Here is a 15,922-nt window from a genome sequence, read left to right on the forward strand (position 1 = left end):
TATTGTCAAAGATGTGTCTGAGATCTGAACTATAGTAAATGACAAACTATTGCCAAAGACGTGTCTGACATCTGAACTGTAGTAAATGACAGACAAACTATTGTCAAAGACGTGTCTGAGATCTGAACTGTAGTAGACGACAGACAAACTATTGTCAAAAATGTGTCTGAGATCTGAACTGTAGTAAATGACAGACAAACTATTGTCAAAGACGTGTCTGGGATCTGAACTGTAGTAAATGACAGACACACTATTGTCAAAGACGTGTCTGGGATCTGAACTGCAGTAAATGACAGACAAACTATTGTCAAAGATGTGTCTGAGAGCTGAACTGTAGTAAATGACAGACACACTATTGTCAAAGATGTATCTGGGATCTGAACTGTAGTAAATGACAGACAAACTATTGTCAAAGACGTGTCTGAGATCTGAACTGTAGTAAACGACAGACAAACTATTGTCAAAGATGTGTCTGGGATCTGAACTGTAGTAAATGACACACAAACTATTGTCAAAGATGCGTCTGATATCTGAACTGTAGTCAGTGACAAACAATTGTCAAAGATGTGTCTGAGATCTGAACTGTAGTAAATGGCAGACAAACTATTGTCAAAGATGTGTCTGGGATCTGAACTGTAGTAAATGAGAGACAAACTATTGCCAAAGTTGTGTCTGAGATCTGAACTGTAGTAAATGACACACAAACTATTGTCAAAGATGCGTCTGATATCTGAACTGTAGTAAGTGACAAACAATTGTCAAAGATGTGTCTGGGATCTGAACTGTAGTAAATGACAGACAAACTATTGTCAAAGATGTGTCTGGGATCTGAACTGTAGTAAATGACAGACAAACTATTGCCAAAGTTGTGTCTGAGATATGAACTGTAGTAAATGACAAACTATTGCCAAAGACGTGTCTGACATCTGAACTGTAGTAAATGGCAAACTATTGTCAAAGACGTGTCTGAGATCTGAACTGTGGTAGACGACAGACACAATATTGTCAAAGATGTGCCTGAGATCTGAACTGTAGTAAATGACAGACAAACTATTGTCAAAGACGTGTCTGAGATCTGAACTGTAGTAAATGGCAGACAAACTATTGCCAAAGACGTGTCTGACATCTGAACTGTAGTAAATGGCAAACTATTGTCAAAGACGTGTCTGAGATCTGAACTGTAGTAAATAACAGACAAACTATTGTCAAAGACGTGTCTGAGATCTGAACTGTGGTAGACGACAGACACAATATTGTCAAAGATGTGCCTGAGATCTGAACTGTAGTAAATGACAGACAAACTATTGTCAAAGACGTGTCTGAGATCTGAACTGTAGTAAATGGCAGACAAACTATTGTCAAAGATGTGTCTGAGATCTGAACTGAAGTAAATGACAAACTATTGTCAAAGACGTGTCTGAGATCTGAACTGTAGTAAATGACAGACAAACTATTGTCAAAGACGTGTCTGAGATCTGAACTGTAGTAGACAACAGACACACTATTGTCAAAGACGTGTCTGAGATCTGAACTGTAGTAAATGACAGACAAACTATTGTCAAAGATGTGTCTGGGATCTGAACTGTAGCAAATGACAGACAAACTATTGTCAAAGACGTGTGTCAGATCTGAACTGTAGTAAACGACAGACAAACTATTGTCAAAGATGTGTCTGAGATCTGAACTGTAGTAAATGACAGAGAAACTATTGTCAAAGACGTGTCTGAGATCTGAACTGTAGTAAATGACAGACAAACTATTGTTAAAGATGTGTGTGATATCTGAACTGTAGTAAGTGACAAACTATTGTCATCGATGTGTCTGGGATCTGAACTGTAGTAAATGACAGACAAACTATTGTCAAAGATGTGTCAGGGATCTGAACTGTAGTAAATGACAGACAAACTATTCTCAAAGATGTGTATGATATCTGAACTGTAGTAAATGAAAGACAAACTATTGTCAAAGACGTGTCTGAGATCTGAACTGTAGTAAATGGCAGACAAACTATTGCCAAAGATGTGTCTGCGATCTGAACTGTAGTAAATGACAGACAAACTATTGCCAAAGATGTGTTTGAGATCTGAACTGTAGTAAATGACAGACAAACTATTGTCAAAGATGTATCTGGGATTTGAACTGTAGTAAATGAAAGACAAACTATTGTCAAAGATGTGTCTGAGATCTGAACTGTAGTAAATGACAGACACACTATTGTCAAAGATGTGTCTCAGATCTGAACTATAGTAAATGACAAACTATTGACAAAAACATGTCTCAGATCTGAACTGTAGTAGACGACAGACACACTATTGTCAAAGACGTGTCTGAGATCTGAACTGTAGTAAATGACACACAAACTATTGTCAAAGATGTGTCTGGGATCTGAACTGTAGTAAATGACAGACAAACTATTGTCAAAGACGTGTGTCAGATCTGAACTGTAGTAAACGACAGACAAATTATTGTCAAAGATGTGTCTGAGATCAGAACTGTAGTAAATGACAGAGAAACTATTGTCAAGGACGTGTCTGAGATCTGAACTGTAGTAAATGACAGACAAACTATTGTCATCGATGTGTTTGGGATCTGAACTGTAGTAAATGACAGACAAACTATTGTCAAAGATGTATCTGGGATCTGAACTGTAGTAAATGAAAGACAAACTATTGTCAAAGATGTGTCTGACATCTGAACTGTAGTAAATGACAGACAAACTATTGTCAAAGACGTGTCTGAGATCTGAACTGTAGTAAATGGCAGACAAACTATTGTCAAAGATGTGTCTGGGATCTGAACTGCAGTAAATGACAGACAAACTATTGCCAAAGATGTGTCTGAGATCTGAACTGTAGTAAATGACACACAAACTATTGTCAAAGATGCGTCTGATATCTGAACTGTAGTCAGTGACAAACAATTGTCAAAGATGTGTCTGAGATCTGAACTGTAGTAAATGACAGACAAACTATTGACAAAGATGTGTCTGGGATCTGAACTGTAGTAAATGACAGACAAACTATTGCCAAAGTTGTGTCTGAGATCTGAACTGTAGTAAATGACACACAAACTATTGTCAAAGATGCGTCTGATATCTGAACTGTAGTAAGTGACAAACAATTGTCAAAGATGTGTCTGGGATCTGAACTGTAGTAAATGACAGACAAACTATTGTCAAAGATGTGTCTGGGATCTGAACTGTAGTAAATGACAGACAAACTATTGTCAAAGATGTGTCTGGGATCTGAACTGTAGTAAATGACACACACACTATTGTCAAAGATGCGTCTGATATCTGAACTGTAGTCAGTGACAAACAATTGTCAAAGATGTGTCTGAGATCTGAACTGTAGTAAATGACAGACAAACTATTGCCAAAGTTGTGTCTGAGATCTGAACTGTAGTAAATGACACACAAACTATTGTCAAAGATGCGTCTGATATCTGAACTGTAGTAAGTGACAAACAATTGTCAAAGATGTGTCTGGGATCTGAACTGTAGTAAATGACAGACAAACTATTGTCAAAGATGTGTCTGGGATCTGAACTGTAGTAAATGACAGACAAACTATTGCCAAAGTTGTGTCTGAGATCTGAACTGCAGTAAATGACAAACTATTGCCAAAGACGTGTCTGAGATCTGAAAAACATGTGTCAGATCTGAACTGAAGTAAATGACAAACTATTGTCAAAGACATGTCTGAACTGTAGTAAATGACAAACTATTGTGAAAGACGTGTCTGAGATCTGAACTGTAGTAAATGTCAAACTGTTGTCAAAGTCGTGTCTGAGATCTGAACTGTAGTAAACGACAGACAAACTATTGCCAAAGATGTGTCTGAGATCTGAACTGTAGTAAATGACAGACAAGCTATGGTCAAAGATGTGTCAGGGATCTGAACTGTAGTAAATGACAGACAAACTATTGTCAAAGATGTCTATGATATCTGAACTGTAGTAAATGACAAACTGTTGTCAAAGATGTGTCTGGGATCTGAACTCTAGTAAATGACAGACAAACTATTGTCAAATATGTGTCTGAGATCTGAACTGTAGTAAATGACAGACACACTATTGTCAAAGATGTGTCTCAGATCTCAACTATAGTAAATGACAAATTATTGACAAAAACATGTCTCAGATCTGAACTGTTGTAAATGACAGACAAACTATTGTCAAAGATGTGTCTGAGATCTGAAATGAAGTAAATGACAAACTATTGTCAAAGACGTGTCTGAGATCTGAACTGTAGTAAATGACAAACTATTGCCAAAGACGTGTCTGAGATCTGAACTGTAGTAAATGACAGACAAACTATTGTCAAAGACGTGTCTGAGATCTGAACTGTAGTAGACGACAGACACACTATTGTCAAAGACGTGTCTGAGATCTGAACTGTAGTAAATGACAGACAAACTATTGTCAAAGACGTTTGTCAGATCTGAACTGTAGTAAATGACAGACAAACTATTGTCAAAGATGTGTCTGAGATCGGAACTGTAGTAAATGACAGAGAAACTATTGTCAAAGACGTGTCTGAGATCTGAACTGTAGTAAATTACAGACAAACTATTGTCAAAGATGTGTCTGATATCTGAACTGTAGTAAATGACAAACTATTGTCAACGATGTGTCTGGGATCTGAACTGTAGTAAATGATAGACAAACTATTGTCAAAGATGTATCTGGGATTTGAACTGTAGTAAATGAAAGACAAACTATTGTCAAAGATATGTCTCAGATCTGAACTATAGTAAATGACAAACTTTTGACAAAAACATGTTTCAGATCTGAACTGAAGTAAATGACAAACTATTGTCAAAGACGGTCTGAGATCTGAACTGTAGTAAATGACAAACTATTGTGAAATGTGTGTCTCAGATCTGAACTGTAGTAAATGACAAACTATTGTCAAAGATGTGTCTGAGATCTGATCTGTAGTAAATGGCAGACAAACTATTGTTAAAGATGTGTCTGAGATCTGAACTGAAGTAAATGACAAACTATTGTCATAGACGTGTCTGAGATCTGAACTGTAGTAAATGACAAACTATTGTCAAATGTGTGTCTCAGATCTGAACTGTAGTAAATGACAAACTATTGACAAAGATGTGTCTGAGATCTGAACTGAAGTAAATGACAAACTATTGTCAAAGATGTGTCTCGGATCTGAACTGAAGTAAACGACAGAAAAACTATTGTCAAATATGTGTCTGAGATTTTAATTGTAGTAAATGACAGACAAATTATTGTTAAAGATGTGTCTGAGATCTGAACTGTAGTAAATGACAAACTATTGTCAAAGACGTGTCTGAGATCTGAACTGCAGTAAATGACATACAAACTATTGTCAAAGATGTGTCTGAGATCTGAACTGTAGTAAATGACAAACTGTTGTCAAAGATGTGTCTGAGATCTGAACTCGAGTAAATGACAAACTATTGTCAAAGATGTGTCTGAGATCTGAACTCAAGTAAATGACAAACTAGTGTCAAAGATGTGTCTGAGATCTGAACTCAAGTAAATGACAAACTATTGTCAAAGATGTGTCTGAGATCTGAACTCAAGTAAATGACAAACTATTGTCAAAGACGTGTCTCGGATCTGAACTGAAGTAAATGACAGAAAAACTATTGTCAAATATGTGTCTGAGATTTTAATTGTAGTAAATGACAGACAAATTATTGTTAAATTTGTTCTGAGATATGATTTGAAGTAAATGTCAGACATACTGTTCTAAAAACAACAACACAAAAAAGAGAAAAAAACTAAACAAGCAACAAACAAACCCAAGAACAACAAACATGTTTGAGGTCTGATTAAAGAAAAGCATACACAAACTATATTTCGAAAACCCCCCTATAAAACTAAGTATGAAATGTTGTAGGTAAATGACGCCCTCACTATGATGGTGCTTATAGTAAATATAAGACAAACAACATTTATAAAATACTTTAAAACATAAATGGTCTATCGGCATGTCTGGATGTAGTCTGAACTAAATGACAGACAAACTGCATTGAAAAACGCGTGTGTGTGATGTGATTTAAAGTAAATGATAGCCAAAATGTATTTTTAAAAGAGGTGTCTGAGATCTGTTTGAAGCAAATGTCAGACAAACTGGTTTTGTAAAAGAGGTGTCTGTGATGTGATCTGTAAATGACAGACAAACTGCATTGTAAACGACATAACAGAGATATGGTTTGAAATAAAAGACAAACTGAATTTGTAAAAGACATGTCTTATATATGGAATGAAGTAACTGCTAAACAAACTGTTTTTGCAAAAGACTTGTCTGCGACCTGTTTCAAGTAAATGACAGACAGAATTTGTAAAAGATATATCTGAAATGTGGTTTGAATTTGTAAAAGACCTGTCTGAGATTTGGTTTGAAGTAACTGACAGACAAACTGCATTGTAAATGACGTGTCTGTTATGTAACATAAAACTCGATTACTCGTCTTGTCGGACTGAGCACAGCTACACCGTCCAGGAAGACAGGAGACTGACGCTAATGCATGTTGGATTTAAACCAGTTTATACACGGCTGTCTTCTTATGTTTTATTTTTTTATCTTAACATGTCAGTCGTATGTCTTGGGTTTTTTCAAACCCAATAGTGCCGTGATTTGTTTAGATGTGGTACTGGCTGTGTGCAGGCCCATTTCTAGACTAAAACAATTGGGGGGGGGGGGAGAGAGAGAGAGAGAGAGAGAGAGAGAGAGAGAGAGAGAGAGAGAGAGAGAGAGAGAGAGAGAGAGAGAGAGAGAGAGGGGGGGGGGGGGGGGGGGGGGGGGGGTGGAGGGAGGGATAGAGAGCGAGAGAGACATGGAGAGAGATACAGAGAGATATGGAGGGAGATAGAGAGTCATGGAGGGAACGAAATATATTCACTAATGCTATAAGCCGAAAGCTGACATATTAATTTCGTAGTTCTATTCAACCAAGTTTCAGACACGATATCCCGGACACACATCTCAGATACCTTGTCTGTTATTTGAGAACAGAGGTTAATGCTACAGAGGGTGGAATCATTATGATGCCTTACACATCCTGTCTGTACTCTGGTTTCACCCAGGGTTGGATCTAGCACTGGGAGAAGAACTCAGACAAAATAAAAGTCAAACGGTCGCCTTTTATAGATACACGATTTTTATTTTGATAAAACATTACACCCAAACAAAATGTAAAACACACAATAAATGAATTCAAACTGGCTTTTGTTTTTATATCAGCAAGGTGGAATCATTAACGATAGTCTGTTTCAGATGGTGTTTGTAATATTTTAATTTTAAAATTAAATATTTGTAAACTTGTATAACGCTTGTTGCTTGTTGCTTGTTTTATGTTAAAAGAGAATAATAATGCTTATGGTTTTAATATTTTGATTCAGGAGATTTCCATTATTCATAAGTATAGCTCAAAAACAAGTCCGTTTGGGTTGAATACTGACATACTAAGACAAAGTGTTTACCAGTTTTATAAAAACTTATCACTGGACTCAATCTTGTACAACCTTTCCTATTACCGCTTCGATCGTGGTTCGCTTGTCTTGATGTGCAGGTCTACGCGTTTTCAACAAGTGTTCAAGTGTTTAACTGTTGACGTGTTGTCTGACTTGTCATTTGGATAATTAATGAAGACGGATGATTTACTGTACGCTCTTGCTAAGGGGAGTTTGGAAATGGATCTTCATATTATTGCTCGAAATCGCACTTCAGCTGTGGCCACTCCGAGTCTGGAGTCGTGGTCAAGAAATAATTGACTGCCGGGGGAGTTGTCAGTAATATTTGATTTCATTCTGATTTCCATGACCCTAAAGGTAGCGCTACGCTAAATTAGACGCTTCCGCAGTATGAGCCTAGCAAGCAGCCGTATCGGTTCTGATTGAACATGCATTCAGCAATGATTATTTCTGCAATTACAACCAGCCCCCATGGGCAGTGATGGCTGAGACATTGCAGTTTGAGGTTGGCTGGTGCTGAGAAGGAATCCCACTTCGAACTGTAAACAATAGTTAATGTACAGCTCAGTTAAGAGCTGTTACGGCCAATACGCCGATTGTTCTGCAATTAAGCACTAGCTATTACCTTCCGTTGATAGTCCATATAGCTAATATGCATGCCCACAGCTGCGTCTTTGAACCTTGGGCAGTGGTTGAGGCATTTGGTTTCAGTTTCTTTGGTGCTGGTTCTGATTTCGAATTTCAGTAATAGAAAGTCTCTTCTTCTCTCCCATCTTCCGTAATTGTCTTTACTTTCTAATATATACTTGCAAGAATATACGTTAACATGCTATTGTCAACATGTTACTGTCAACATGATATTGTCGTACATTCTATTGTTGCATATGTCTGTAAATGTTCGAAATTGTCATGAAATAGGCTATACTTGTTGACCAAACTAATATTGATTATAATGATAGTCATTATTGCTTGAATCAAGTCTAGGCATGATTGTGCGAACAGTTCAGTGTATGGGTGTGAGACCAGTACAACGACTTCCATGTAGTTAGCCAGAACAGAACAGAACAGAACTTTATTACACCCATGCCGTTAGGCAACGGCATATGGGGAAACATGAACAATTACATAATATAATATGTGACAAGACAGGACAGGGTTTACAGGAGAACATTAAATCGTTTGGACAGACAGTCCATAGAGCTGCTAGACAATTCATTGTGTAGAATGAGAAAATATCTCTTCTTGTGGCATTTTAATTTGGAAACAAATGCTAAAGACGTGATGCTTTCTAGACTACTTATATTTATATAAACGTTCCTCTAATTTAAACTAAAACTAAATATTAATTTATCAGTTTGTCTTTTGTTTTTATTACAATATCTAACTTAACTCGTTATTTCTATTGTCAACTAGCTGGCAGTAATTGGTTAGTCTGCATAGATGTATAATGTTTTAAGATGAAAGGCGCAGGCCGCTTGTGAAACCGAGTATGAGAAAGCATAGTGTGTATTTTAAGTGGCAATTGCACTTAGTTTCGAGCCTTTGTGATGGTTGTCCAGAACTCTATGATTGGGTCTATGCTGGATAAAAGCTGCTAAAATTATAAATGCCCATAGAAATTCGACTACTTTTACTTAGTGAAACATATGGAGCATAGCTTAAAACATATTTCAAAATATCTTCGTATGTTATGCAGAAATACTAACTCGAAGTATACTATACATTAAATAAAAGTACTAGTATATCTGTAAACTGATTGATGAAGCCTATTTTGGCCAGTCCTGTTGAAAAGTAGCAAGACACATTGCATATGCATTTTTCTATAGCCAGGGTAATACACATTTAGCCTTTGGTGTACCAGTACTGTATCCCCGACAGGGATGGGAAAATCTCGCGTCCATCGAGGAATATCGACCCCAAGACCCACTGTACCTCAGATGAACGCTCTACAAGTGAGATACCTCTCGCCCTTATTACTGTGTAATGGGTTACACATTAAAATATGTTAAATTAGTTCGGTGCTTTCCTCAAAGGAACAATAATGCGTCTGTGATAAACATTATTCGCCTCAGAAACTCAGTGGTTTGCCGTGCCTCCCACAACGTGCGTGTTTAATACAAACGTCATAGATGAAATATAACGAATTATGATGATAGACCACACGTCTATGATTGTCTGTTTGACTGTCATAATCCACTTCCCTCACTTGATGCTCGACCGTGTAATCGTGTTTGCGTTATTACATTTCTGGAGACGGCGAGGCAGTGCGAGTGGAGACAATCAAATTTAATACAAGGATGTCACCTTTGTGGCAAAACAATCGCCCGAGCTGCCATGGGTAGCAGGATCAATCGTCATTGGCGGAATCAGTGTTAGAGAGAGAGAGAGAGAGAGAGAGAGAGAGAGAGAGAGAGACAGAGAAAGAGAGAGAGAGTGTGTGTGTGTGTGTGTGTGTGTGTGTGTGTGTGTGTTGTCTACCCACCTTACACCCCACCCCATCCCAAGTAGTGATCCTGGACTTATACGTCAATGGTCATGGAATGTCTTTTTCTTCCTGTGGGAGAGTGTATGTAATGTTAGTGTCAGACTACCAAGTGACACGACAAAGTTGACTAACTTTCTTCTATTCTCACGATTTTTACGACTGTCCAGTTGCTTATAGGCTGCACTAATCCAAATAAAATTTCATAGGCGACCATGTTAACGTTTGTGTTTAAAAACACTAAATGCAATAAATTAACCAAACTATGACCCATAAATATCAGGACTACAATCCCTGCCTCAAAGTATTTTAGCTCAGATGAAACTATTTTTACAACCAATGTGCACGCTCTTACAGCTCGATTTTCGTTGTATATTATTTCTACGAGTAATTAGTTGTTAATCTGAGCGCACCCGTCGTAAGTCGGAAGTTGGGGAAATGACATAGCAACCGTCGAGTTGGGCAACTTAATCGTGACAGTTGACAGTCTGATACTAGCATGAAGAACCCCTTGCTGTTTATTAGGAAGGAGTGGCCTATATCGCGGAAGCAATTTTGCTCCTGTTTTCTCTTTTTCTTTCTTTCAACCAAGTGTCCATGGGCCAAATGTCCATAAGTAAGACTTCAAATAATCGTAGTTTAAAATGAGGTGAGGTGGTGTTAAAGAAATATTTAATTTTGGACTCGGAGTTGGCAGTTCAAACAAAGATTGATACCGATAACAGAATGTCCTCAGTTGCCTGGTGTTTATGGCAGTCACTATTATGATGGTGATAGTTATGATGATTATGGTTATAGTGATGATAGTTATGATGATGATGGATATGACAATGACAGTTATGGTGATGATGGCTATAGTGAATGTGATGATGATGATGATGATGATGATAGTTGTGGTGATGATGATGATGGTTATGCTTACAACCTTCGTGGTATATAAGCATGCCAAATTAGTTCACGTTCACGGTTGCTCTAATTATTTGGAGGGTGTAGCCCACAGTATAAACGGGCTGCTCTACTATTTCTCGTCCCAGCCAGTGTACCACGACTGTTATACCAAAGGCCGTGGTATGTGCTATCCTGTCTTTGGGATGGTGCATATAAAAATATTTCTTGCTACTAAATGGAAAATAACGGTAGCGAGTATCCTCTCTAAGATTATATGTCAAATTTACCAATGTTTGACATCCAATAGCCGATGATTAATACTCAACGTGCTCTAGTGGTGTCGTTAAACAAAAACGTTTCGATTGCTCTAATTATTTGGAGGGTAAAGTACCTTTAAGACCACATGACACAAATTGTCTGCTTCTACACGGGTTCCACATAAACCAACACAGTTTTGCTAAAGCTGGTCTCAGACCATAATTATTTTTTTCCTACTTATTACGAAGTATTAGCACAGTTGCTTTGTAACTGATAGCTCTGTACTGACTCATGATTAACTTTTATGTTTTCAGAATCAAAGTTACGGAATATATTTGTGTCAAGTCGCATACTTGGCAATGGCTTACTGAATGTGTTTCTTTACGGAGGCGTCAAATCCGAAACCAGTCTACAGATTCATGCAGCAATTGTCCTTCGGAAAAAGAACAAAAATTTAAATTAATTTCTTTAACGATACCTGTAAACAACTTAAGAGAGAGAGAGAGAGAGAGAGAGAGAGAGAGAGAGAGAGAGAGAGAGAGAGAGAGAGAGAGAGAGAGAGAGAGAGAGAGAGAGAGATGGACAAATAAGGCAGGCTGACAGTAATGTAGATAGAGATAACAGGGACAGAGACAGAGACAGAGACAGAGAGAGTTAGTTAGTTTGACATATTACGGTTACCATTCTTTACATTCTGATACCAACAAAATAAAGAACAGTCGCTGCTGTAGTGTTCATTGTTTTCAGTTCTGGCCTACAATAGCATAGACATATGTATGACGTTTTCACTGGGGATGGGATTGGGTCTGAGGGAATTTATGCTTTTTTCCACATTAAATTCGATATATCCTTGAAATGTTCAGCCATTGCCTTAAAAATAACCCCACCCTCAATACTCTAGTCGACTGCATTGGTGGCACATATTTGACGGTGTATTTTTTATGCTAGATGTGGTTAGATAAGTTATGCACTTACTGAATGCACCTAACATGCGATGATTAAACAATGTCTTGAGGATTCGAAAACCAAATTCTCGTCTTTTTCTCATTTCTACAACATCCTACCTTTATAATTGTGATTGAAATGGAAAGTGAGATTCTCAATTAACAGGAGACAATGCGAGGGACAAATGCACAGCGAGGGAAAAACTTCCCGGCAAGGAAATCTTTTAATATGTCGCGTGGACTTAAAAGAAAACTCGGATTCCTTAGATCTACTTTCTGCCTTTATACCAATACACATCCAGGTTCGACGAGTGCAATGCAGTTCAAAGGAAGTACTGTTAGTGTTATATTACGAATCGCCATAGGCGTCAGATTATCACGTTTTCCATGTCTGCTGTATCAATGGATGCGCAGTGTAATATGTCTGGGATAAAGTGTACGTGAAAGATGAACCTGCTTCTAATCGGAAAGTGTAGTCAGAAGTTGACTTGACTTGTCATCACGATTTCTTTCCTCCACCGTGTGTAATATTCCTCGAGTAAAGTGCACGGGAAAGATGAACCTGCTCCTAATCGGAAAGTGTAGTCAGAAGTTGACTTGACTTGTCATCACGATTTGGTTTCTCCACCGTATGTAATATGCCTCAGGTAACGTGCACGGGGAAGATGAACCTGCTTCTAATCGGAAAGTGAAGATGTGCTAAATAATACTTAAACAACTTTCTCCACATAAGGGCCTTTCATATGTTCTTCACGGGGGCAATGAATGCCTTAGGGTTTAATATCTCAGATACGGGGCACTGAATTGGAAGATATAATACGCCAGTGAGTCCACTGTCCTGAGATGCACTTTAATAAAGGTCCTACACAAAACAACAATATTACCCATCGTACATGTATGTAGTTGGCCTATGGCCCCATGAGCTACTCTCGGCTTACTAAATTCCAAAACTATATACGTAGCTCCCTTCTTTACTATTTCGGCGGACCGTTCAAAAATGCGCCTAATTTCCTTCTCATAAATGCCAACCATTTCTCTTTGGACTCATCCTTCGGGAATCAAAATTCCATAGCACCAAACCACCCCTCCGCCTGTTACCGATCCACGGTTGGACTGCAGGTGTTCCCTTGCACCTAACAGTGCAGCCCCCCCCCCCCCTTCACCCTCCCCACCACTTTCCTGTCCTGGGCGGACGAACCGGCTAAGGCCGACACCTGCGCCCAGGACAGGCGAGCGCTACAACAGTTTGCTCTGAATGTGCACGTTAAATTCTCTGACCTGACCTGTCCTGATGGCCCAAGACGCATGCTCTGTGACACAGGATGTGCTGTTAACTGAAGCCTACGACAGCTATTAGCAGAGGAAAAAATACTGGAGACCTTTTACTCAGTTGTTGGCTCATAATAATTTCTCCGCATACGATGAGCTAAGTGCTATTTTGCTTACGACTGTCACAGTGACGTCACACTAACGCAATGCTCGTGTTTTCATAGCTCAGAGGGCGGAACGTAGCCCAGTGGTAATGCGTCGGTGGACCTTTTGGGCTATTTCTCATTCCAGCCAGTGCAACACGACTGATATACCAAAGGTGGTGGTATGTGCTATCATGTCTGTGGGAAAATGCATATAAAAGATTTCTTGCTGCATTAGAAAAATTTAGCGGGTTTCGTCTGATGACTACGTGTCAGAATTTTCTAAATGTTTGACATCCAATAGCCGATGATTAATTAGTCACTGCGCTCTAGTGGTGTCGTTAAACAAAACAAATTCATAGCTCATTTGGTGAATTCAGATCAGCTGATAGCTCACGTAGGCCGCACATGATGAGACTTTTGCCACACGTAGTGAAATACTCAGCAAAATCGCCCCCACACGAGACCTATCAGCTGAGCAATAAGTCGCAAGTAATTCTTTGTTCAGCTGATAGGTATCATATGCGGTAGTCTTAAGCTGATATATTAACTAATAATGTAGTATTCATCATGTGATCTGTGACCTTTCACACAGTAAGTGCTACTGATATGATAATACACGAACTGTGACCTATGACACAGAACATGGTCTTAGCAAAGAGGAAACATGAGCTGTACTCCTGAACATGCATATAGTTGACCTATAACATAATCTATGAACCACTCAACTATTCACAAAAGGTGATTCCTTAACTAAAGCCGTTCAAGTACATGGTCTATGACATATGGCACAAAATGCCTGTTAATACACTGTAACAACTGTACTCGTCATGCGTGTAGTTGACCTATGACCTATAGTCTATGATCCACTGAACTGTTCCCAAAGATGATGTATTAACTAAAGCCATATTCATTATTCAAGTACTTCACCTATGACACAACGTTTCAATCAATAAACTAAAAACTACTCGCTATGCTTATAGTTGACATATGGCATATGGTTACTGACCCGTGACCCACGATTCAGCTGTACTGTTAACAAGTAAACTATAGCTTATAGTAATAAAGAATTTAATAGTACTGAGAAAAGAAAGCGAATGCAGGACCCTTCAACTGGGATGAGGAGTTCTCAACAAACCCTATGGTGCCAAATTACCTGGCCATAAATACCACATATCGCAAGCAAGATCAGGTAAACAGACTAGTTATTTGGATTTGTGTAATTCTATTAAGGAATTGAACGCAATGATTTAAAGCGGTACTGACCTTGCGTGTAGTTGAAGTTCTCCAGCTGACTGGACATCATTCTGGCCGACATGAACCACTCCGAGTCGTTCCCCAGGTAGTCGTACTCGAGCGACAGATCCTTCACGTTAATGTGCTTGTCCTCCATCAGATAGGCGTACGGGCAGAACAGGTAGTATCCATAGTACTCGAATAGGTCGTAGCAGTTTCCTGCCGCGAAGATGTCGGGATCCCCTTCCACTATGGACCTGACCATCGTGTAGAAAAGGTATTCCGAGCGCGTGACTTCATCGCCCGCGCGCATCCAGATCCTCGTGTAGAAGTTGGCAGCGTTCACTGCCGCCATAGCCTGCTTCTTGAAGCGTTTTAATCCGTACTGGCGGATGACGCCCTTGCCGAGGTTGTAGTGCGTCCCCTTTGTGCAGTTCTCCTTGCCCTTGTCGTACTGTTCGACGTGTTCGAGGAACGTCTCCACAACGTCCATCTCCTGTGCTGGAGGAGGCTCTGTGGCTTGCGGAACCACGTTGGACGTGCCTTCCATCCACATACGTGTGTGGTTGAAGTCGTCCATTTCCGGCGAGTGGCTGTATACGGTGTAGTTGATGTACCCGCTGCCAGAGCATGGGAATACGTCCAGGAACAACGTGCAGGTGAGCACCACGCAGAAGTCGGCACAGATTCGGTAAACTCCGGAGATTCCGCCACTCATCGTTGGATCCCTGGTAGCTGACGGCGGCTTGGCAGTGGAGAAAGAGAAATACGCACTTTGTTGGTATCTTGGGTAAAAAAGGATTAGTTTTGATTAGTCTTTCATATCCATTTGAGAAAGTAAAACACAGATTGTGTTGGTATATTGGACAACACCGAACAATTTTAATTAGTCTTGCATATCCATGACAGTCCTAAGCAGATGGTTCCTTGTTACAAGAAAATAAAAACACTCCAGATTGTTTTCTTTATCTAAGCAAACAAGCACTCTTCGATTGAATTTAAATACCCACGTCAGTCCTTGATATTTCAGGCAGATGATACCTTGGTGTATAGGATACAATAGTACGTCAGATTTGTTTGAAATGTATGTAAATAAACCAGTATACATTTAACTGGTATATATTTATGGTAGTTCTTGACATTTTAGCCTGGAAGTGTCTGCTTAGTACTAAGACAGAAAGAGAAAAATCGTATATATAGAGAGATGTGTAGGTATCTGGGTACGAAAGATCAGCAAA

The 15,922-nt window shown here is 39.0% G+C and overlaps 1 protein-coding gene across 1 annotated transcript in view; it reads right to left on the reverse strand.

The window, feature by feature from the left end:
• The window catches only part of LOC121389383 (probable G-protein coupled receptor CG31760), a 93,974-nt gene extending 78,419 nt beyond the window's left edge, over positions 1-15,555 (reverse strand). The window contains exon 1 of the mRNA XM_041520985.1: positions 14,715-15,555. Coding sequence (XP_041376919.1) covers positions 14,715-15,402 — 688 coding nt within the window. The 5' untranslated portion in view covers positions 15,403-15,555. The remainder of the gene's footprint in view (positions 1-14,714) is intronic.
• Positions 15,556-15,922: the final 367 nt, after the last annotated feature.

The sequence above is a fragment of the Gigantopelta aegis genome, chromosome 14 (genome assembly GCF_016097555.1).
Source record: "Gigantopelta aegis isolate Gae_Host chromosome 14, Gae_host_genome, whole genome shotgun sequence".
NCBI lineage: Eukaryota > Metazoa > Mollusca > Gastropoda > Neomphalida > Peltospiridae > Gigantopelta > Gigantopelta aegis.